At 54.2% G+C, this 24332-nt stretch overlaps 1 protein-coding gene across 1 annotated transcript in view; it reads left to right on the top strand.

Moving 5' to 3' along the window:
- The window catches only part of CCDC33 (coiled-coil domain containing 33), a 106931-nt gene that overhangs the window by 21285 nt on the left and 61314 nt on the right, over positions 1–24332 (top strand). Inside the window, exons 3-6 of the mRNA XM_070498166.1 lie at positions 3209–3356; positions 15562–15695; positions 19721–19830; positions 21465–21581. Of these exons, the coding sequence (XP_070354267.1) occupies positions 3209–3356; positions 15562–15695; positions 19721–19830; positions 21465–21581 (509 nt within the window). The remainder of the gene's footprint in view (positions 1–3208; positions 3357–15561; positions 15696–19720; positions 19831–21464; positions 21582–24332) is intronic.

Genomic DNA, 24332 nt, shown 5'->3' with positions numbered 1-24332 from the left:
CTGACCTATGAGGGGAGGGGATGGCTCTGTGGCTGCGTCCCCCTCTTTCCCCTCCACCTAGCAGGGCTTCCTTCTGAGTACTGACCTCCCTCTCCCTCCTCCCTGGCCTGGCCAGGAAATAGGGGCAACGAGGAGGGGTAACTCTCACCACCATAGCAGATGGTGACAGGCCCTGCTGGTTCCTGAGGGGAGGAGGGGGAGGGTCTCTCTGTGGGGCTGGCACTTCTAGGGCTGGGGAGGGTGGTTCTCACCTCCTGATAAGGCATCTTGTTAGGCAAGGACCACAGCCTGCACCAAGAAGGCCTTTCTGATAATGTCAGACCTGCAGGAAGAGAGGGAGCAAGCCACAGGGAAGGACAGCCCAGGCAGAGGGGACAGCTTGTGCAAAGGCTGCAAGGCAGAGAAACTGCTAGGAGGCCAGTGTGGCTGGAACAAGCGTGGCTGGAGCGAGGGAGCGAGGGAGCGAGGGCCCCAGACGTGGTGAGGTCAGTTTCCCGGGCCAGAGCGTGTAGGGGCTTACACATTGAGAGGTTCTGATGGAGACAGAGCTTCCGCAGGTTTTGAGCAGAGGAGTGATAAGGTCTGATTGAAAATTTGCGAAGGCTCACCCTGGCTGCTCTGTGAGATGGGGCAGGGTGGAGGGAGGGCCAGAAAGGAAACAAGAAAGCAGTTAGGAAGGGAGTGCAGAAATCCCATGTCTTGGGCAGGTGCTGGAAGTGGAGATGGTGAGAAGATGTCTGATCTAGGCACAGCTTGAAGGTGGGGCTGGCAGGACCTGCTGGTGGATTGCGGTTGATGGGGCTGGGTTCCTGTTCATGTCCCCCCAGGCTGCTGTTGTGAGAACTGAGTGCAGGCAGGAACAGCTATGAGAGCCCTTGGGCCCTTCCCTCTCCCTCTGCCTGGAGGCTACTGGGAGCCACTGTGCCGGGGAGCCCCAGGCTCAGGGTGGAAGCAGACAGTGTGTGGGGAACCTAGGCCCGCACACAGGAAGCAGGGTGGTTTCCAGACTGTGGTGGGGGAAGAGCTGGTTTAAACTCAGCTCTCCTGACACTCAGTGCTCATCAGGACTGAGCCAGGGGACCCAGCCTGCTGGGGCTGCCACCAGCACAAAGCCCACACAGAACCCAGGGCCACTTCTCTGTGGACCTCGGTCTCCTTTCTGTGTAATAAGACATTGTTCTCGGTGGTCTTCATGGACTCTTCCCTCCCTGAGGACCCCTCCCACCCCTCCCAGGGCCAGCCCAGGAATTCAGGGTCTGACAGGCTGAGCTTTCTAGGTGAGAGGGTCAGCCCCCAGAGGCCCCCTCAGGGTCCCATCTCCAACCTGAGGCGGTCCATTGCTCCTCTCCCAGGCCCAGTAGGGCCCTTCTGTGGCTCCTCACATCAGCCGGTGCCAATTAATCAGCAGGGGGACAAAGGCTGGGAGTGGCCTCCTCGAGGTGAGGCCCAGCCAGGGTTAATCTGGGACAACTGTGTCAACTCCAGGGACTGGGACTGAGGGTCAGCCAGCCAGTGCAGAGGGAAGACCAGGCCGCCTCAAGCCACAGCAGCCCCATGTCCACACCCCCACCCCCTTACCCCATGGTGTTTACTCGTCACAAACCCCAGGCTCTGCCAGCCTCCCTGATTCCCCACTGGCTCCAGAGTCACCCTGAGCCTGCCCTGGGCCTCGGAAAGTCCCTCCCCTTCCTGCTCTGCTGCCTCGCTCCAGTGTTCTGCTTTCCAGCTTGCCTTCTGGCTCCCCCCACGCATGTTCTCCCGACCTTTGAAGGCCTCCTCTTCCCAGCTGCCTTCCCTGACTGCCCCAGCCCAGCTGCAGCTTCTGTCTCCTCTCAGCAGCTCTCATCACTGTGGTCCTTTGGGCCGGGAATCCACAAGCTGTTGAGCTGCCCATGTCTTCGCTTGGGGCAGCCAGCCTCAGGCACCTGTGTGCAGGCGTGTCTGGTACTTCTGCCGTAAGCATTTTTACCTCGAACATTTTCACCACATAACTAATTGGCTGTAAGGCAATTTTGCCATAAAAGATAAAAATAATGAAAAACGAAAGAGGGACATTAAAAAGGAGATGATGAAAAATGAATAACAGAATTAAAAAGATTGTATTGCAAAGTACAAAATATTTGAATACATTTAAAATGTGTGTAAATTCATGGCAATACTGCACAAATCACATTTTATTTTGTGGATTGTCCCTAAGCACTTGTCTTTTAAGTTTTTCGTACACAGAATTATACATTTCTTTTTGCTTGTTGATTCATCTCCTCATTTGGCATCCATTGCAGTTTTTCCTTTTGGCTAAAATTTCTTCCTTCCTTAAGAGAGGTACTGGTTTCCAAATACTAGGATGCGGATTTGTAGCTGAGCTCGGTACTGTGCTGTGCAAAGCCTAAGCTGGTGTTGTTCTTGGCATATTGTCACCTGTTCATCTATAGATGTTCCAAAGTTCTATGGGAAATGTGGAGCAAAGATTTGTAGAATATAAAAATGGGAGTACTGTGTCAGTGGGAAAACGAAACTAAACTGTTACCAGTTATTTTATCTTTTATGGCACAATTGACTTACCATCAGTTAAGTATAAGGCGAAAATGTTTGCCATGAAAATGCTTGGGGCAAAGATGCTTACAGCGAAAATACCTAGAACCGTGTGCAGGCGTGCACTTCTCCTGCTTCCTGGTCCGCAGTGTTTTCTGGGTAAAAGATGGATGAGGCATCTGGGACAAGACACCTTCATTCATCTCCATTAATGGGTTGAGTGACTCCATGGGTGGATAACTTCATAAACTGTAAAGTGCCGTACACAGGAAAGACCCGAGGTGGCAGGTGGACTGGGGTGAGGTTACAGGAAAGACCAAAGAAGGCCAGCTGCTAGGACCTCAAAAGCAGGTGGGATTTAGGAATGAGAGGCAAGGGTACCTGCAAAAGCCAAGGCTGGAAGGTGAGGCAGCCCATCTCACTTTGCAGGAAGGGATGGATCCAGGACTGGGAGAGGGGCCAGAGGCACTGCAAGAGATGTGGAGTGTGGGGCGGAGAGGGAGAAAATGGGGTGCAAGGTGACTGCCCCTGCAGTTCCAGACTGAGTTGGGGGATGACAGAGAGAAACAGCCACTTAGAGGGGAGCGGTGAGGGGCTAGAGTTATAGGGGGCAGCAAAGTGAGACCAGAAGAGACCACTCAGGCCTGGCTCTCTCCACAGGTTGTTGAAGGCCCAGAGGACCCCCTGAAGACCTCTCAGAGTGTGGAATCTGTCATTGGCCACCTGTCTCCCTCTAATAAGGAAACCATCATGGTCACTCTCCACGGGGCCACCAACCTACCTGCCTGCAAGGATGGCTCCGAGCCATGGCCCTATGTGGTAGTGTAAGTAGCTGGCTGACAGTGGGGGCAGGGGATGTGTGGGGCTGTGAGCAGAAACCAGGGTATGGATATTTGGAAAATGAGCACCCAAATGTTCAGGACTGAGACTGTGATACTCAGAGGGGAAAGCCAAGTGTGAATCACACTGGGGCTGTGGGCTTTGCAAATGTGAGGCCTGGCTTCTTCTCTCCTGCGTGGGAAGCTGCTCACTGAGAAAGGAAGAGCCACTCCTTGATCCCACAGCCAGCAGGGTAGGGCTTGGCCACAACTCGACCCCCGGCGGGCAGGCCCCCTGGATGCAGAGGCATAGGCTGGGCTCAGTGGGAAGTGGTAGTCAAAGAAAAGCGAAGACCTGAGGCCTGCCTCTCTCAGCCTCTGGGTGCCCCATCCCACCACACCCAATCCTGGGGTGGGGTCCTCATGGCCATCCTCCTCCTGGGCCCCACCACTTCTCCAGCCATCGTGGGGGCTTCCCTAGTTCTAGCCCTTTAACGCAGGCTGCGTCCCCTCCACCCCCCGGCCTCCAGCCAGCTACAGTCAGGGTACACACTTCTCTCATAGCCTGGTATCCAAGTGAAGTCTGCCATGCCATCTTTGCTGCCCACTTCATGGGTCTCACTTCTCCTGGAAGGGCATCAAGGGCAACAGAGTCTCCAGCCAGTGAGCTTCTCCATGGATGTTGGGCCTCTGCTCAGTCTGGATCATAAAGCACTGTGCAGCAACCCCTCCCACCAGCTCGTGATCCCTTAGCTTGGGAGGCACATTGGGAGCCGCCCGGGCCTCCCCCAAGCTACCCTACATCTCCCCTCCTCCACCAATACCAACAGCACTCAGTGCCTGCCTACAGGCTTTTGCCCACACTTCCTTTTAGAGAGTTTCTGCCTCAGCCTTCTCCCCAACACCTACAGAAATCCCATCTTCAAAGCCTTGCTCATGATGCTTCTTCCTTCAGGCAGCCACAGAGTTGAGCTCTCTCTCCTAGAGCCCCACAGCAATGGCCACACTGGTCTGACATAGTTTATATAAATAAAATTACGTGCTGCTCCTCTGTCAGCCAAACTGGGGCTCCTGAGGACGGATCCAACATCTCCTCCATTTCCCACACAGTATGTCCAGCATAGGCCTGAGCACAGACTTAGAGGTCAAAGAGTGACTGAGGTGAACACCTGGTTATTGTGACAACAACCCCCTGACCCCCCACACAGTGAAAGGGGGATAGAGGTGTACTGGAGACCAACAGGTGAAACACTTGCTTGTCTCAAAACCTCCATTTCCACCCACCAGGCTCCTCCGGCTTCCCCTCCCCCAACAACATTTCCATCGTTAAGAAGGACAGGTGGCAGAAAGCAGGCTTGGCAGGGAGCTCGCCTTCTCCCCTCAGCTATTTCCATAAACCAATTATCGCCGATCATCTCGGGAGATTGAGGCCCTGCCTCTCACCAATCCAGCCTGGGCGGCAGGGCGGGGAGCTCGGCGGCCGCGTTGCTCCTCGGCAGGCACCGCGACCTGCGCCATCACCCGGTTGCCATGGGGACGCGCAGTGGGAGCCAAGTGGGCCGAGCCTGGGTGAGGGGTGTGGGGTGGGGGGAAGGAGGGGGCAGCGCATCGCTGCACCCATCTCCACCTGGGGAGGGGCAGGGAGCAGAGCCTGGGCCAGCTTGCCGCCTGCGTTCCAGGGCTCCAGGCGGCGGAGCTGCCTCCAGCCCGCGAGGGTGCTAATGAGATGCAAATGAAAGCAGAAGGGCGGGCTTCTGAGGATGAAGGCCCAGCTGTCAGGACCTGTAAGGGGCTTTCAGTGCAAGCCCCCAGCCCCAGGCAAGAACCCCAGAGGGAGGACCAAGACCCTCAGAAGCTGGAAACCCTGGAAAGAATAGGATGTCCCCGTTTGTCTGATTTCAAATACAGTACCCAGTAACAAAGTATACAATAGGTGTAAGCAAATCCACTCAAGTTTTCGTTTTTCTCATGATGAATATTTCAATGCTTAAAAAATATATATGTATTTAATATATATTAAATAATATTAAGTATTATTTTAAATATCTATGTATAACTTCATATTCTTTCAAAACATTTTTTCTCATCTTTTTGTTGCCCATGTTTTCTGGTGCCCTCAGCTCGGTCTCCTGGCTTAGTTTCCTGCTTTCTGCCATGCCACTTGTCTCACCTCAGATTGGGGGTGGGATCCTGGGGATTCCTGTCTCTGCCTAGTTCTGCCCTCCTCTCTGGGTTTGCTGCACCCCCAGCAGGCAGGCCCATGTGGTGGGGGGTGGAGGAGATGAAGCACGGGCCTGAGAGCATCCCAAAGCCATTCACTCATTCAAGCCATTAGTGGGGAGCTGAAGAGGATTCAGGTCCAAATACAGGAACTTCGTAGTTCCGGGGCATGGCTGCTTCATCCCTGTGCGGTCTCCAGCCTTGAGCCAATCTAGTGATAGGATGTGTCCTCCAATGGTGACTATCCCAGACCAACAGGTCCACTGGGTTCCTCTGGTGGTTCTGCCTCTTTCTGTCTGAACCATCGACCTGCTTCCAATCTGAACCCATTTCTCCACTGACATAGCTTTCTCTAAAGTCACCAGTGATCACCATGCCTGGCCCTACTTCCAACGGGCATCTCATCTTCTGTGGTCTCTCAGTGGCATTACCTCCTCATGACCACTCACGCTACTTGCAGCCCTTTCTTTTCTCAGCTTCCAAGGTGCCCTACCCTCTTTTCTTCTGTGTATGCCTCTTCTCTTCTACCTGGTGTTAAATGTTGGCCTGTCCCAGATTTCAACCCTAGGTGACCCTTCTTTCTCTATACTCTCTCTCCACGTGATCTCATCCCCATCCTGGTGTCAGTAATCATATTTTTTCACCCCCATCCAGTCCATGACCAAGTCTTGTCAGTTTCTCTCCTGTCTCGAATTTGGCTGCTTCTCTCTGCCAGCTCCACCACCTTAGGCTACCGCACTGTTCTGCTCTCGGTACATCTAATATCTTGCCCTTTTTCAAACCCCCTTCAAAGGTAGGTACCATGTGGTACCATAGTACTAAAGGAACCCATTCTTTGAACCCTCCAACGGCTTTTCATTGCTCTCAGGGTAAAGAGGATTCCAGGCCCAGCATGGTCGGGACTTTGCCAGCCCCTCTAGCTCCCCAGCAACATGACAACCCACCTGCCTCTCTTTGCTCCAGCCACACTGGACATCTCTCAGTTCTCTGAGCAGACCCTGTTCCCTCCCACCCCAGGCCTTAGCACAGTCCCTCCCCGAGAACATTCTCCCTTCCCCTCCCCTCTTTGGAGCCAGCTCAGTCATCACCTCCTCAGGGAAGCCCTCTCTGACCTCCCAGACCAGGCCAAATCCTCCCCCTTATGTGCCTCCATGGGACTACGTCCTTCTCCATGGTTGCAGCTGCAGTCTCACGTGTTTTCTGTCCTTATTGGCTTGTTCTTTGTCAGTGCCTCCCCACACTGTACCCCGTTAGTTCCATGAGAACCACCAGGTCTGTTTTGCTCACCATTCTATCCCTGCTGTTCAACACAGGATCTGGAATGGAGGAGTCTGTCAATAGCTGTTGAATGAATGAATAAACAGATGAATGAATGAATCAGGCCCTGTTTCTAGCTTGCTCAGTGACTTTGGGAGAGTTACTTCACCTCTGGCTGCCTGAATACCTCACCTGGGAACCTGCCTCAAAGGGCTGTAGAGATGGTGGAGCCGGACAGTGGGAGATGCTGACAGGTCTAAAGCATGACATGGAGGTGAGGTTTCCCTTAGCAGCACTTATGATGGGCAAGTGAGACCTATTGGAAGAAAGCCACAGGGCCATGGAGAGAAGCCAGAAGGGGACCAGGAAAACCCAGAGTCTGGCCCACTGTGCCTGACTCCCTCTGTGACCTCAGGCCAGTCCCTGCCCCTTTCTGAGTCTCAGTCCTCCCATGGCCAGGATGTAAGTTTTGGCTTACATGCGCTTCCAGGCTTGCCGGGATGGTATGTGCTCTGGCCTGGGAAACAGTCTCAGTTCTTTACAGGCAACAAGAGCCCCAGCTGTATGGCCCAAGACAGATTCCACACCCAGATCTCCTGGGCCAGTGCCCAGGCCCAGGGTCTCTCCTGACTTGTCTGGGCCTTGCTCAAGGCCCTGGGGCCTCAGCAGTGCCCAGCACCTGCCTCCCAGCCTGGCACAGAGAGACCTGCCAGTCAGAGCACAGCAGGGACCAGGAAGGTAGTGGCCCTGACAGGTGGGAGGTGGCCCAGCAGGCAGGGTGTGGGGAAGGGCCAGCCAGGAGATGGCCTGTGGGGTTCCAACCCTTGGCCAAAGACTGGATGGCTTGGCTGCCAGTTGGCAGCTGCTTCTCTGACTGCCTGCTGCCCAGAGCTAGGGACAGAGCTAGTACTGGGAGGGGAAGGTCTGCTTCCTCTGTGCACGTGGGGCAGGCTAGGTGCAGGCCAGGGTGGGCAGGGCAGGACACAGATCAGGACCAGAAAGTCATACTCAGAGGATCTTTGGTTTTCTTGGCTAAGCCTGAGAGCCCTGACCCTGACCCCAGAATGAGACTGACTCTGGTCACACACTGAGGCCTGACCCTGGTTATAGACTGAGCCCTAGTTACACACTAAGGCCTCACTCTGCTCATAGACTGAGCCCTAGTCACACACTGAGCCCTGACCCTAGCTACAGACTGACCCCTGACCTGGTGACTGGCTGAGGAAGGTATTGAAAGTAAGACAATTGTCTGAGATCCTGGTAAGAGAGGGAGATTAAAGAAGGTTGTATTTATCAAATGCCTACCACATACCTAGCAAACGTGCTAGGAGTGTGTGTGTATGTCTGTGTCTGTGCGTCTGTGTGTGTGTACGTGTTTCAGATAATTTAGTCATCACTTGGTCCTGTGAACTAGCGAAAATATCATCCTCATTTTACAGAGGTTACTGAGGCTCTGAGCATTTCTGTGACTTGTCCAAAGTCACAGAACTAGTACACAGAAGTGTCACTCAAGCCAAGATCCAGGATTCCAAAACCCAAAACTTCCTTCCACTCATCCCTGCCTTGATCCTTAGGCAGCAGTTGCTCCTCTTGAAAGGGGGCTGTTAGCATTGAGGCCCTGAGCCAGACTTCCAGAGAAGACGCAGTGGCTGGTCTGAAGACCGCTCCCGGGATCTGGGCTGCCTACACCTTCCGCTTTCTGGCTGTGGGCCTTGGCCAAGGGCCCCAGAGGGCTGGAATTTGGGCAGAGTGGGTGGAGGCCCAGCATGACTCACAGGTGACCTCTAGGCTTGTCTCAGCAGCCAGAGGGTTGGGCTCAGCAAAAATAACAATAACACTCACAGCGGCAGTGACAGCGACGGTGGGACAGTACTAGGAAGAGAGCAGCCCCATTGCCGATGTCCTGCACTGAGCTCTCTCAGAGCTCGCTTCCCAGGCCCTCCATCTCTAAAACAGCAGCCCTGGGAGGCCAGTTCATTGGCCCCTTGTGATAGCCAAGGAGGCCAGGGCCCAGGGCAGGGAAGGGACTTGTCTGAGGTTGCATGGCTGGCCGGGGGAGTAGAGCAGATGGAGATGACTGTCCCTGTCTGGCAGAGGCCGAGGCTCCCTCCCCACTGCAGGATGCCTGTGGGAAAAGGCAGGCAGTGGGGAGAAGGTCCCTGGTAGGGCCTGGGAATCTGCGGTCTTATCTCCCCTGCAGGCCCCCAGCCTAGGGCGTGGCCTGATCTACCCACACCTGCTCCAAATGATGTCAGTCCTTTGAGGCTCAGAGCCTCAGGATTTTTGTTCAGTGAGAACATCCCTGTATTCCAGAGTCGTAAACACAGCTGGCGTCAGTGGTTAAAAGGAGGGTTGGCCTGAGATTCCCAGTCAGAGTGAAACCACAAGGATTCTTTCCAGATGTTCTCCCACTGCTGCTACCCAAAGCCCCTGAGGTCTTCTCATGCCTGAAATACTTATTGAGACCCAAAAAGCATGAGCTCTCCCCTAGGGGTGCAGGAATCCTGGAGGAGCAGCCCAACAGGTCAATGCTTACCAAGAGAAGCAAGTATTAATGGGGAGATTCCAGGCAGTAAGGAGGCCAGCGGGGGCCTTCCTGGTGTCCTCATTGCATTATGCACAGGCTGTCTTGTCTACTTATTTGCATTGCATGGGCAAGGCTGCTGACCGGGCTTCTTCTCACCCCCAGACATCGTGAGCAGCCAGGAGGCGTGGTCCTCCCTCCAGGCTTTGTTTGGCTTCCCTCTTCCCTTGCCTGGCCCCCGTGGGCTTCAGGGTCAGATGCCACACTGTCTAGCATCTATGAAAGAGTGATAGGGAAGTGGGCAGGGAGCTGGGGCTTGGGTTCCAGTTCAGCTTCTCCTGCCCTTATGCTCTCCCTATTTCTGTCATCTCCCACCCCTACACACACAGGGTAAGCTTCTGTCAGAAGGTGTGGCACCAAGGACGGCGAAGTTAGTGACCTCAGGGCCTAAGCCAATTTCATAAATGCTGAAGTTGGCCGGGTGTGTGATACTATAGAGAGTAGAAGCAACTGTGGCAAACTCAAGAGCACGTGGCTCATTTAGAGGAGCAGCCCCAGTCACCTGCCCTGATTTCTGCCTTGAAGGAATGCAGGCTTGGGTTGTCTGCACTTGCAATTTTTCAAGAGAAGCCAGAAATCCAGATTATTGTGTGAAATTATCCAGTTTTTACATGCAAACCAAATACCTCTGCTCAACTAGGATCTCTGGGCCTCTCCTCATTGTCTTCTCCTCCTGAACCAGCAGCCCACTCGGACTCAACCTCTGCAGCCAGCTTCGCTGACTGTCCTCTTCTCCCAGGGGTCAAGGACTTCTCCATGGCTTCACCTTATCTATATGTATCTGAGAGTCATCCCCTCTTCTGTCCTTTTGGGGGGATCTGAACCCTCTTCCCAGCCCAAGAGCCGCTTCCAGGGCAGTACTGAGGAGCTGAGTCCCAGGAGTCTGGACCAGGGGCTGGCCTAGCAGAGCTGGAGAGGAGGGGCTGCCTCTGTCTCCATGTGATTTTTCAAGAGTCTGTCACCCTTTTGCCAAAGTGCTCATCTCAGAGTTCCTAGGAATTGCCATTTCTTATTTGCAGGGCAGTCCCCACTCCCACAGAGGGAGGAGCCATGCCCATGTGGATGGGGAGTTGGCTGGCTTCCAGTTTACACCCCCACCTTGCTCCAGAGTCAGTTATCCTTTAAATCGAGGCCCACCTGTAGTGGTATAGCACCATTGGCCATTAGTGATGGTTCATTAGAGTCCAATTAATAAATGAAACCCAGGATGAGAGCCCATCACTTTGCTGAAAATAACAGCCCTGCTCATGCCTTAAGTGGCAGCCTCCCAAGAGCTCAAAACCCACAAGGACCAGCTACATTGGGAGCTGGGGGAGGGGGCAAGCATGGAGTTGGGGCCGTTGTTGATGGGCTGTCGTCTGGTGAAGTGGGAGAGGAGAGAGAAGGGACCCTGGATCAGCCAGCCACCCCTCCCCAGACCTGCCCATGAGCCAGCTCATGGTCCCCTGCAGGCTCTATCCTCCCATTGGGAAGGTCCTCCTCTCCATCTACTCAAGCTCTGCCTCCTCAAGGAAACCTTCCCTCCCCAGTCCAGCCCAGGCAGGGTCAGAAACACGAGAATCCAGCCTTTGAGCACCCCACTTACGTGAACATCTCTGCCAAGGCCAACTCTTCCAGCCTGTCCCTATAGCACAAGGCGAGGCTCCTGGGTCAAGGAGTGGCCGTTGGGTTTTTCTGTGCCTTCCAGGGATGGAGTTAGACCTGAGGCCTGGGAGTCTGGCTGCCTCTTGGCCTTCTGGAGGATGAGGGAGGCTGGCCCTCCTGGCTCAGAGGCTGGCATGCAGGGTACAGGTAGAGGGAAATTGCCCTGCCTTCTCAGGATTGATGGAGGCCCAATCATGACACACCCAGCATCTGGCCTGGAGGAATCTTAATCTGAACCTGTTTCCTAGGTGAGTGAGCAACAGGGCTGTGGTAGACCAGGTCAAAAGGTCACAAAACCTCTTGTTCCACCACCCATCAACCTAAAAGTTCAGCCCATCATCCATCCTTCCCAGTCTGCCCAATCACCTCCTTCCTCAGGGCTTCTGGGAGCTTCCCTCCAAACTTTCAGGATTCAGGGGCCTGCCCAGCCAGGACTACAGCAGCCAGAACAAGGCTTGAATTGGGGCCCTCCCTTTTCCCCTGATCTCCTGATGGCTGCCCTGGGATTGGCACTCAGGCCAAGCCAGGTGGCTTGCATCCTCGCCTTCCAAAGCCCTGCCGCAGAGGAGGCCAGACCTTGACAGTTGTTCATGCTCTGATGCCTTGAGGAGTATGGGAAACCAAAAGGACAGGGAAGGCAGGTGCAGGAGGTGGGCTTAGAGAGCTCAGAGGCAGCTTGAGGACTGGCAGACTGGGGGATGGGGACAGAGATCGGGTACAGTGTGGCACACAAACCTCTCTGGGGCAGCCCGTGTGTGTATGTGCATGTGTGCACACACCCATGCATGCACACCTATGCTTGTGCTGATGGAGGGGCATCAAAGAAGAGGGGCTGTTCAGGGGAGACTTCCAGGAGGCAGGGACAGTGGCACACTGGTTCCACCTCTGACATGTGTGCCCTAGGGAGCATTCAGAGGACAGGCAGAGGCGGGGAGTGGCTCAGGAGCTTGCACCCTCTCCATCAATGCCCTGTGCTTTCCACTGCTCACCTCCGCTTACAGCTGCAACCTCTGGGAACCAGACAATGCATTTCCCTTAGTTATGACCTCAGAGGAAAGCAAAGTCCTTCTCCCTCCCACTTACAGCTGTGCTTCGGCCTGACCCCCACGCCCTGGTGGGGTGGGAGCCCCAGGGCCACCTGGCTGGATTTTGTCAATCACGCACAGATCCCTCCAGCACGCTGGGAGGTGGGCAGGGTCAAGGGAGGTTTACATTTCCTGGCAGCTTGGGACCCAGGACTGCTGCACTGGGCCTCTGAACCCAACCCCAGTGTCATCCTGGTGTGGCTGCCCCCGGCCCCGCCCCTCTGCCACGGCTGCGTTAGGTCTGAGTCCCAGGACAGCAGGCAGCACCTGGCAGCTCCCCACCAGGCCCTGACTGCTAGAGCCAGGCCAGAGCTTTAGGGACAGGGAGGGAGGATCTTAGTCTTGCCCCTGTGCTCTGAGACTGTGCTGGGAGACCTGAGCTCCATCAGGGGCCTGCAGGTCCTAGAACACAGCCTCCCATATGCCCAGCTGGGGGCGCAGAATGAGGACTGGGAGCATGGAGTGAGCTGGTCCCCTTCTCCAATTCTGTGAGAAATCAGAAGTCCCGCTAGCTCTCCAGTTTCTAGAATAGCATCAAGGCCCAGAGGAGTCAGCAGTGCCAGGAAAAGACATTACCCTGACAGGCTCCCTCCACCTGCGAAAAGCCTCCCTTCTTCCCCTGGGGCCACACCCCTCCAGAGTTGTTTCATCCCCACTCACCTAGCCTGACCCAGTCTTTGATGTGTGTTTGAGGAAAGGGAGGGGAGATGCTTGCTTAACTCTTTCTCTGCCTGGACGAAGTCAGCACCGGTGGTAGGCTCCCTTGGCCTTGTCCATGGCCTTTCCCATCTCTTTCCACCTGGAATTTCTCCTGCCAGACATCCAGGAGCTTGTGTAGAGAAGGGGAGGGGACAAGAGGCTGAAGACATCAGGAAGGTGGAAGACAGGCTGACAAGTACATGTTATGGGTTCCAACCTGAATTCTGTCACTGCACTGCTTGTGACTCAGGTCCATCTTTCACCCCTTGGTTCTGTCTTCTTCATGCACTGGGAGGCCCCCACGGATACAAAATACCATGTGCCCATGCAGGAGCAGGCTCGAGGTCTTGGAGTAGAAGGACTCCTTACACACCTCCTTGGAACACTGCCTCCCCAGCTGCATCCACCTTTCTGTTGCCCTCTGTCCTCCTTCCTCTGTTGAGCACAGTTCAGGGAGGAGTGGAGGCTAACGCAGCATGGGGGGAGGGACAGAGCAGGCGTAATGATAGCTGGTGAGAGGCTGCTGCTGTGAGCTCTGAGGCCCCTGACTGTGGGGGCAGCTGTCGAGGGGGAGAACCAGGGCCCAGAGTGGCAGGAGCAAGGGCGCAGACTGCACCCCTCAGTCAGCAGAGGTCACAGAACCCGGAAGAAGGGCCCCAAGCGGGGTGCAGACTCAGCTCAACTGCCCTGCCAGCCTTGATGGCTTCTCTGCTTCAGCCTGGCAGCCTCCCATGTGCCCCTGGGCCAGAAGGGCCCCTTTACAGGAGGCAATGTGTGTGGACGGGCACACGTCTAGGAGACGTACCCCTTCTCATCTCAGCCCTCCCTCAGTGCTTCCCTTTCTCCCCCTCATGCTACCCTCAGTCAGGTCCCTTTGAGAAACACCCAGGCTGTTTTATGTCACAAATGAGGGAATAACATGAACTGGGGCCTTCTGTGTGCCAGGAGCTTTGCATGCTTTCTTTCCAGTCCTTATGGCCAGTGTCCGAGGGAGGAAGCAACTGAGGCTCAGAGTGGGGAGCTGACCTGGCTACGAGATGACTGTGAGCTCAAAACCTGGTTCTGTGTGGCTCTGAAGGCTGTGCTCTCTCCAGGTCTCCACACCTTAGTCAAAGCAGCCGGAGACCCCCAGCTGCAGACCCAGCATTAGGGTCATGATGGGGAGACACTGGGCCAGGGCAAGTAAAGTGATAATGATGATAATGACGAACACTTTCATGGTGCTTAACAATGTGTCAGGCACTTTACACATATTAACTCACTTCATGCCCAGCGCAACCTGCATTATCACCCCCACTTCACAGATGAAGGAAGTAAGGCACGGCAAGGTGACATAACTGGCCCAAAGTCATGCAGCTAGTAAGGTGTAGAGCTAGGATTTGGAACCAAGGTGGTCCAACACCAGGGACCCTGTTGTTATCACCATGCCACACTGCCTCTCAGTCAAAGCAGAAGGGGAGTCCTCGGCTGACCCCTGGAGCTTGGAGACCAGACTCCCACAAGAAAGGTTGTCCACAGGAATAGGGCTGTGACAAGTGTACAGCAAGGAGCCAGGCCACTGTGTCACTCAAGTGCAGAGGACTGAGGGAGCAGTGAGGGCCAGATGGTCCCAGAGGGCCTCCTGGAGGAGAGGAACCAGCTGGCTGGGCAGGACCACAGGCTGGTGTTAACACAGAAGGCAGATTGGCTCTGAGCTTCTGGGACAACTTCCTGCCCCACACTCCCTTTGGGGGCCTCTGGGACTGGGGCCAAGGCTGATGAGGGCTCTGTCTCTGCTTCCCACCCTGGGGTACTGTTTGCGTGGATGCCTGCCCCTCCCGAGGAGGGTGTGTGGCTCCCCATGCTGCAGGCTCCCTGGGATGACTCCTTGCCCCTGATTGCTGCAGTTAATGTAGCAGCACCGTTTACAGCCCGACACAATAACCTGCGCCACAGAAGTATTAACTCTCTCACTGAGCTGTTTGATGGCTCAGGATCTCAGGGACACTTACTCAGATACCTGTGGGATGCACTGGGATGCAGAGGGCCCAAGCTCCCACCTCACCTTGGACAGCCTAGCCCTGCATGACCTATGAGTGCTTGAGAGCCAGAAACCCCTCACCCCCCCCCACCCCGCCCCATGCACAGCTCCAGGTGCCCACCCCAGGGCCCCGCACACAGTGGCTGCTGCAGACGCCAGTAGCATGTGTGTGCTCCATTGAAAGGGTTCAGAGCTGGGGGAGCTGGGCCAAGCTTTGGGAATATGGACCAGAAGCTTCAGGAACTGAAGGTCAAAGGCGAGGCCGGCCAGGTGGGCACCCACCACACAGCTGCCCTGTGCAGAGTCTTCTCCCACTGAACAGAACCTTGAGAAGAGGACCAGGGCGAGGAGTCTGTGCACACAGGTGCCTGCTGGGGAGCTGTGCCTTGGCAGGGGCAGGAAGTCAGAAAGGCCAGGTGTCTTACCCACTCTCCCACCCCCGCCCTCAGCCTCTGGTGCCTGAGTCTACATGAAGGCCTCAGTAGTGGCCAGCGAGACAGTGTGGTCATGCAGACAGGCAGGGCAGCCAAGGAGAGAGACCAGGCATCCCTTGGGCCTGAGATAACATGAGTGTCTCTGCCTGGGAGGGAGCTCTTTGTGCTTTGTCCACCCTCTGCTCAGATTTATGGACAGTTGAGTCGGGAGAGATGAGCAGTAGGCAGGACATCCTCCCTTGGACTCAGCCTGCCCTCCCCTCCCCAGGAAAACCACATCTGAGGAAGCGAAGAACCAGAACTCCAAGGCAGTCACATCTGTGACCTCAGAGCCCACCAAAGCCCCCAGCTGGGGAGACACAGTCAAAGTGGAGATCCAAGCAGAGGACGCAGGGCGAGAAGGTGAGGTGGGGGCGGGGGGTGCTGGTGTGTGCGGGTGGGGATGTAAGGCAGGGGCAGGCCCCTCTCAACTCAGCTGGAAGCTACCTGAATGCCTCCTTGGGCTCAGTTAAAAGCACTTTAAAGAAAAAAAATCATAATACTGTCATGCCTCATCTCCCCAGCCTTCTTGAAAAATAAGTTGTTCCACATAAATGAATTTTCCAGACAATGAAAGCTTATCTGTTTTATGACCATTGTTATTATTTTCATGGTTGTGGTTATGGCCGTCTCCCACGGAAACGGCACGTTACAGCTTCCTGCACGTCCCCATGCATTGCTCACTGGAGTCACACCTCCAGGAGGAACAATGCTGCTCCCATGGCTTTGCTGAGAACACTGAGGTTCAGGGAACTTAAAATAACTGACTCAAGCTCTAGTAATCAGTAAGCAGAGGACCTAGGACTCAGCTTTACATGCTCTCACTGTAGCTCCAGTGTTCTGGCTGCTTCCCTAGAATGGCTCTTTATCCTGCTGTGTCCTCCCCTGGCACTGCCAACTGTCAGACAGTGGTGTCTGTGCTTCCAAGGGTTGGGATCCACTCTCATAGAAGCTGATTGATAGTTCTCTCTCCTTTATCCCCCGAAGCCTTTCCAGTCCCTGTGTTTTGGCAAATTTGAACATTGCAGGCAACTTAAGGTATCAGTATACATGCATAACACGCCACATTTGTGTTTTGATTTCCACTCTCAGGCCAGAGCTCAGTCTAGGCACACAGGAGTATTGACTGACTGTTGCCATGGTTACTGTGGGTGCTGGCATGGAGCACTGTCAGCACAGACCCACAGGTGCCCACCATGACTCTTGCAGTATCTAGTCAGAAGAACCTCAGGTCCCCGTTTTGCAGGTGGTCCTTCCCTCAGAGGACAGGCTTTACTTCTCCCCTTGAAATCTCACCAGGCACTTACAGAACTCCTCGTCCACCTCACAAAGAGCAGAAAGCCAGCTGCTAAAGATGGTAAAAGAGGAGAGAGGAAAAGGACGAGGAGGAACATCAATGAAAGGGGAAGAAGCTTGTTCTGGGTCAAGCCAGAGGATTTTTTTTCTGCCTGTAAAGGAATAGGTGGGCTGTTGGGATGATTTGAGAAAATGTGAAAGAGGAGGGAAAATTGACCTAGGATTTCATGCAAATGCATGTGTGCATCTGTGTGTGAATGTGTGCTAGTTCTTGTGCATATGTGAACACTGTGTGTGTGTAAGTGCTTGTGACTGTGTAGGCATGCATATGTATATGTCTTGCATGTGTGTGTGCATGCACATGTGTAGTCTGTGTGTGTGCACGCATCTCTGTGGCTGGCCGGATTAGAGGTTGTAGTGAGTGGACCTGGGCTGGGATCCTGCCCTAAGTTCTACACATCCAGGGTGAGTCCAGGAAAGGGTGTGATGAGTCAGTGGCCTTGGGGCCCATCTGTGCAGTAGAGAGGGGAGCAGGACTTACTGCAGGAGGGACAGGGGGTGGGGAGGCCTCATGGGCAGGCAGGGAATATCGGCAGGCGCCTCTTTGCAGATTGAAGTAGCTGGATGCTTGTTGGAACCTGGTTGGAACCGGTTGCTGTGGTGATGTATGCGGTGAGGGGTGAGCGAGATGGGGGCCAGGCCAAGAGGTGGGGGAAGGGTAGGAAGTAGCTCAAGGATGTGTTAATGAAAAGCAAAGGGGAGTTACACACCCTGTGTCAGGGCCAGAGCAGGCGACAGCAGAAATGGCAGAAACAGCTTATTGGCCACACAAAGGGAGCAGTGGGAGGCCAGAGGGGCACAATGCCCAGAGAGGAAACTGATGAGGCGTGTTTGTAGCATGGAGACAGGAGCAGGGAGGGATGCTGTCCATTCCCCCCAGCTACAGTTCCTCTGCGGCTGCCCACATGGAGCTCCAGAGATTGGGGGAGGGGGAGAAATGCAGGACACTCCCCCCCGCCGTGTTCAGCCTCAGCAAGATCCAGCTGGATCTAGGGACTCAGGGCCCATGGGTAGTGGCCATGAGGGGCTGCAGCCTCCACAGCTACTATTGTGGCTTTGGCTGAGAGCACTGGAATCCCCCAGCTAAGTTTTTTCAGTCTGCTCAGGGCTGGGTGAGTGTATGGAGTGCTACGGACGGTTAACAAGGAGGGAAATAGTGACAGCAACGAGGAGCATTTGCTTAGAATTTTATAGCTTGAAAAACACATTCCCCTCCCTACAACAATATTAGGAGAGAGACTTTGTTTTTTGAAGTGTTAACGTTTTGCAGAGCAGGAACATGAAGCTCAGAGAAGTTAAATGACTGGCTAAAGGTCACAGAGCAAGTTGATGGGTTGGTACTAGAACCCAGATCTGCTGACTGGAAATCCCCTGCATTACTCTACTTTCTTCAAGGCAGCCCTGAAGTCCTTTTGGTGCTCATTTTCCACCCTTTCCTTTGATCACGGATCACATGTGGCCAGCTCTTGAGGGACTTTGGCAAGTGTCTTGCCCTCTCAGTGCACCCAGGGTAGCTCTGAGGAGGAGGAAGAAAGGAAGAGTAACCAGAAAAGCCCTCAGCTTCCTCCTCCAGCCCCTCATCCAGATGACCCACTCAGCTCCAAGTGCCCCAGCAGCACTGGGCTCCGAGCCTGCTGCGCCTGCTGAGCTGGCAGCTGTCCGTGGTGCTGAAATGTCCTTGTCTCAAGAAGAGAGGCAGAGTGCAAGGGGTTACCCAAGAGTCTCCCTCAGGTACAGCCTGATCCTCCCTTTCCTTTTCTTCTCCAGATCTCTCCTTTATCTCCTTCCGTCCTCCATCTTCCGCATTCCTTCTCCCACCTCTTCCATCTTTCTTTTCCTTTCCTCCTTCCACATCTCCTCTTCCTTCTCAAATCATAGACTTCCAGAGTGGGAAGATGCCTCAAGGGTCACCAACTCCAGCCTCTCCCATCAGCCATTTACCAGCTGTGTGCTGTTGATCAAGTTATATAACCTCTCTGAGCTCCAGCATCCCCATTTTAAAAACAGAGATGGTGACTCCTACGTAAGGGATTGTGGTGGGGCTTTGTTGGAATAATGGCTCAGGAGCACCCATCCCCATGCCTGGCATGCAGTAGGTGCTCACTAAGTAGCACTACCATGATTTTTTGCAGGTCATTGGTGTTATCCTCAAAATTCATCCCAATGTTCATGCATTTTATGACAAAACGTAGTCTCTTTGGAGGGAGTTTTCTAAGTGGTGCATTATTCTTAGTGTTTAGATTAGTTTTCATTTTCTTGGAGTAGACTTTTGTTGACATTTGCATTGAAAGATTTCTTTTTTTCTTAGTTTGGCACCTGAGCTAACAACTGTTGCCTATCTTCCTTTTTTTTCCTGCTTTTTATCTCCAAATTCCCCTAGTACATAGTTGCATATTTTTTAGTTGTGGGTCCTTCTAGTTGTGGCATGTGGGACACCACCTCAGCATGGCCTAATGAGTGGTGCCATGTCCACACCCAGGATCTGAACCAGCGAAATCCTGGGCCACTAAAGCAGAGTGTGTGAACTTAACCATTCAGCCATGGGGCCGGCCCCTGAAAGATTTCTTGAGCAGACTGCTTTTTCTTACTGAGCCTCAGTTTCTCCATCTGCAACATGTGAGAGAGAATCCCTCCCCTTCCTGCCTGAGAAGCCGGTGACCAAAGGAAGGAGCCTTAGTCCCGGAAAGGGTACTTACATGTGTGTCTCTGTGAGTGCACATGTGTGTCTGTTGCCATCAGGGGCTGGACTCGGTTCTGTGTGTGTCCATCTCTGGGTTGGGAGTTTCTGGACCACAGGAGAGAATTGCATCTTTGGGTCCTAACAGCACCTAGCATGGAGCCTTGCCCTGTGCAGGGGCTCAGACAGTGCTTGTGAAGTGTGCATGTGTGTGTTCCACACATGTGCATACATGTTGATTCCTCAATGTGGCACCTGCTCCCCTACTGTCACCAATGTCTCTCACCTCACTGGGAGGGACAGTGGTCAGCTAAGCCCAGTCCTGACCTTGTGCTCATTTTTTTTCTCTCTCTAGATGTAGTCCTCAAGGTGGTAGACAACAAAAAGAAAGAGGAGCTGTTGTCTTACCAAATCCCCATCAAGTACCTGCGTGTCTTCCACCCCTACCACTTTGAGCTGGTGACGGTGAGTCAGATCTCTAGGCTCTGGGCCCACGTGGGCCTGCGACAGGTAGGGAGAGAGCAGGTGGGAACCACCTTGATGCCCACAGCTCTTCCCTCAGAGCATCCCAGGGCATCCCATGTCCACCCTGTAGTATGACAAGTCTAGGACCATGTGGGGCTCAGGAAACACAGCTCCTGGCAGGTAGACAGGAATGATTTCCATAAGATTTTGGAATTCTCCAAATTCGTCTCCATAAAACAGCCCAATTAGCTTAGAACATCTACCACATTAAATGAATACACCAACTAAAGGTGTATTCTGATTTCATATAGGTTGAGAGAGTGGGGGTATATCTAAAAATCAAAGCAATATGGTATTTACAGAGTACCTCCTATGTTCCAGTCCTGGGCTAGACACTATACACACAGTCTCTAATGCTCAAGGTGAATTGTAGTTGGCAGACATAGGACTAGGACTCAGAGAGAGGACCCCTCTCCTCCTGGGTCACAGGGCAAGAGAGCAGCAGAGTCTAGGGTGAGCCCAGGTCATGCTGTCTCCCAAGTCAGTTCTTTCTTTGCTGCCTCCGTGCACTGCCATGGCAGGAAGAAGGCCCAGGAGAGTTGGGGTATGTGGGAGATAAAGTGTTCCCCAGAATGCACCCATCCAATGGACAACTGCGCATGAGCCTGGAGTGGGGAGCCTCAGGGCCCCTCAGTCCATGGCCTGAATGCCCCCAGGCTAGCTCCCCTGCCTGCCCCTCTCCCCAGTGCTGATTGGTGGAAAGGAGAATTCACTGTCTCACTGCTGAAGTACCTATTAAGCGCCTACTGTGTGCCAGGCACTGGGCCAGAGATGAGCAGAAGCATCATCACCGCCCCCCTCCCCCCCGGCCCCAATGTGCACTCAGACATTTGTAGTGGTTTAGAGTAAAGAACAATGTGAAGTTAGATTGTCTAGAAGCAGATCTGCTGCTTGCTTGCTGTATATCCATAAGGAGCTGCCTAGGGGTAGGCCTCCATTCCTCATCAGCAAAATTAAGACAATATGCCTCTTTGCGTGGCCACTTGGAAGATGGCATGCAATAATGGGCTTAAAGCCCGTAGCAAGGTGCGTGGCACACAGTAGGTGCTCAGTTGGGGTTAGTTCCCCTCCCCCCTCCCCTCCCAGGCCTTGGCATTGCCCTTCTTTCCAGGAGACTCCTCAAACACGGCCCCAGGGGGCTTTACCTGCCCTAGGCCCTGAGGAGAACCCCAAGCCCAGGGCCTCAGGACAGGGCATCAGGGGCAGGCAGGGGAGCGAAGACCCAGAGAGGTTAGTGACTCACCTGGGAGACAGGACTTCAACTGTAATTCTGGGAGCATCACCCAGCCTCCCGGGTCTCTGTCCACTTACCAGGCCTTGTTATCACATCTTTACAGAGAGAGTAGGAAGGCTGTGGTCCTTGTGAGGGCGATGAAATATTCAAATAGAAAAGGGAAGATTTATTATATTGATCTCCTTGGAAGGGCTCGCAGGGACCATGAGCTTTAATTATCAGCTCGGAGTCCCGGTGGAGCAATGCCAAGTGATCGTCTGCGGAGGACTGGATTTATGGCCAGGTCTGCCCCTTAGTCACTCTCCTTCTTGTGTGTCTTCTTCCCCCACCCTGTCCCCAGCCCACCCAGTCTGGGAAAGCTGACAAAGACGCTGCCAAGACCCAAGTGTACGCAACAGTCGTTCGGAAGAGCAGCTTCATCCCCCGCTATGTCGGTTGCAACCACACAGCTCTGGAGGTGCTGGGCTTGGGGCCCTCAGGATGTGGTGGGGCGGGAAGGGACCAAGCTTGGAGAGGCCCCTAGGCCCTGCCCTTGACCACTTCTGGCTAGCCTGACAGTGTCGGGCAGGAGTATGAGAGGAAGAAATCAAGAAGGGAGAAAGCAACCAGGCCTTTCAAGAATAGTGGGAGCAGTTTGTGAAGAACAAGCTCTGGGACAGATGGTGGGGATGATGTGGACAGAGATGAAGATACGATGCCTACCCAACCTTTTCCAGGACGTTCCAGGCACATCATCTTGCCCTAACCTTGCCCTCCCTCGCTCTGCTCCTCACACACCATGCAGGGACTGCTGCTGGACGGGAGGTTCCCGAAGCCTTCTGTCTGTCTGAATCTCACGGAGGGAGGAAAAGCCCCCTCCTTGGCCCACATTCCCTGGCTGTTTTCTCTCCTGTTCTGTCTACTCCTGGAGTAGTAACCCCTGACCTTGGGTATACATTCCCCAAGTGAGAGTTTTAGGGCCTCCCCACCCTTCCTTGAGTTCTGTTTCTGAAGAGGTTTGGCTGGTCTTCCAGGTAGGTGTTCATACATTCATTCAGCATCTGTTTAAAGAACCTCTTCCGTTTGCCAGGCCAGGGCCAGGCCTAGCTTGGGCATAGCTTCCACACATGCCTCCTCCCCGAGCCCCTGCCGTTACCTTCTAACCCTGGGCCTTTCAGCAGCCTCAGGAGGACCAGTGATGCTCCAGGAAGATGTGGTCCAGGAACCTGGGCCCTCTGCATTTCCCCAGCCTTCAAACTGCCCAGGGGTGACAGACTCTAATCCAGCCATGGCCTGAATATGATCAGGGCACAGCCGGGAGGCCCAAGCTCTGGGCTTCCCTGCCCCAACATGGCTGATCTGACCTGCCCCATAGCACTGTGAGCTGGCAGGACAAGAAGTGTTCGTTAGTCCCATTTCACAGCTGGAGACACTGAGACCCAAGCGGAGTCTGGTATGGCAGCCTAGAGCTCCTGACCCACATCTCTGCATCCCCACAGCCACCCCTTGGATGCCAGCATGTGTCAGACCTGCAAGTGCCCTCTGCTCCCATCTCCCCACTCTCTTCTATCATGTTCTTTCCTGAGGATGGCCAGCAGCTTGCTGTCTCTCTCTCTCTGTCTCTCTGCCTGCCCCCCCACCCCCGACACACACACACAGCAAGGAAGAGTGACAAAAGCTTGACTTTGCTGTCCCCAGGTCATACCCCACAGGGAGGAGGCCATACCCACAACACCTAGGCAAAACCTTGGCCTGCAGGGGGGCCCACTGTGGATTTGCCCACCTCCCTTCCCAACCCTCTGACTCATCCCATAGCATCTGGGCCCCTCAGCCTTCCAGCCCCCAGCTGCTCCCCTGCCCTGGCACAGATGTCTTCCCTGTCTGTGCCTGATGGCACAGCGGGAGAAGAAATTGCTCTCTTCCTCCCCAGGCTGTCATGAGTAGGTGTGCTTGGGCAGCTGTCTCATTCACACCTGACCATTCAGTACAGAAGAGTTGTAAATTAGTTCCCCCTACTCCCAGACTGCCCCTCAGCCTTTATACCTTTTGGAGTCCCTGTGAGCAATAGGGTTTGACAGTGTTCCAGTGAAATCCCTCAAGGCCAGATCCCCACCCCCATCCAAAGATTGAAATGCCACCATCAGAGACTCAGTCCTTTGACTTTGGTGAGGGGTTTCAATCTCTAGAGCCCCCAGTGACAGCTGAAGGGCCCAACTATTTTAAGCCCCAATCAGCTCACACCTGTGTGGAGTTAGCTGGCAACCAGCTGAGATGGGTCCTGGCAGAGGGGCTTAGGGGAGGGTACTGAGGGGGAGGAGAAAAGGGAGAGGGATCCAGGACAAGCTGCTACTCGCAGGTCTTCTCCTCCTATTGAAGGTCAGAGCTAGAAGGTCCAGGGAGAGTAGGGTCCAACCCCTCAGTGTACAAGTTGGGAAACTGAGCCCCAGAATGGAGCAGCGACTGGCTACGGTGACAGTGACCCAACTGGAGTAGACCTGGCAAGGGCCTCTTCCCGTCCTGAGGGCTGCCTCCAGCGTGCCCCTCAGCCGTGTCCAGAGTCCCTTCCCCTTCCTGCTTTTCTTCCCATCAGCACCACATAATTAGGATCCCAGCCATCCTTCAAGACCAGCTCAACCCGCCCCTCCCCAAGGCCACTGACTGTCTCCTCCTGCTTCCCCGCCCAGGTCTCTGGGGTTCTCTGTCTCTCACTCATAAACACAGTCAACTTGTCCCTCCTCTTCTCTCCTCTTTTCTTCTTCATAAACACAGCACTCATTTATCCCACAAACATATATTGAGCTCCTACTCTTTGCCAGTTTTTTGCTAAAAGCTGGGAATACCACAGTGAATGAGATGGACATGGTCCCTGCCCCTGGGGACAAATGGTTTGAGTCAAATGGACAGAAAATAAACAAGAAAGAAATTAGATTAAACACAAACTATGATGGTGCTATAGAAGAGGCAATCCAGGGGCTGAAGGAGTAGTCAGAGAAGGCCTCTCAGAGGTGGTGACATTTAAGCTCTAAAGGAAGAGAAGGAGCCAGCTACTGAGTAAGTGAGGGCAGGAGTGGGGAGTCTAGGCAGAGGGATTAGCTTGTGCAAAGACCCTGAGGCAGAAACAAGTGGGGCATGTTGGAGGAGGGAGAAGAAAGAGGCTGGAGCAAAAAGAGTCCTGGAAGGCTGGCAGGAGATGTGGGCCGAGGGGCAATGGCTATCATGGTAAGAATTA

The sequence above is a fragment of the Equus asinus genome, chromosome 2, assembly GCF_041296235.1.
Source record: "Equus asinus isolate D_3611 breed Donkey chromosome 2, EquAss-T2T_v2, whole genome shotgun sequence".
NCBI lineage: Eukaryota > Metazoa > Chordata > Mammalia > Perissodactyla > Equidae > Equus > Equus asinus.
Note: the sequence above shows the minus strand (reverse complement) of the source record. Positions and strands in the feature narration are given on the sequence as shown.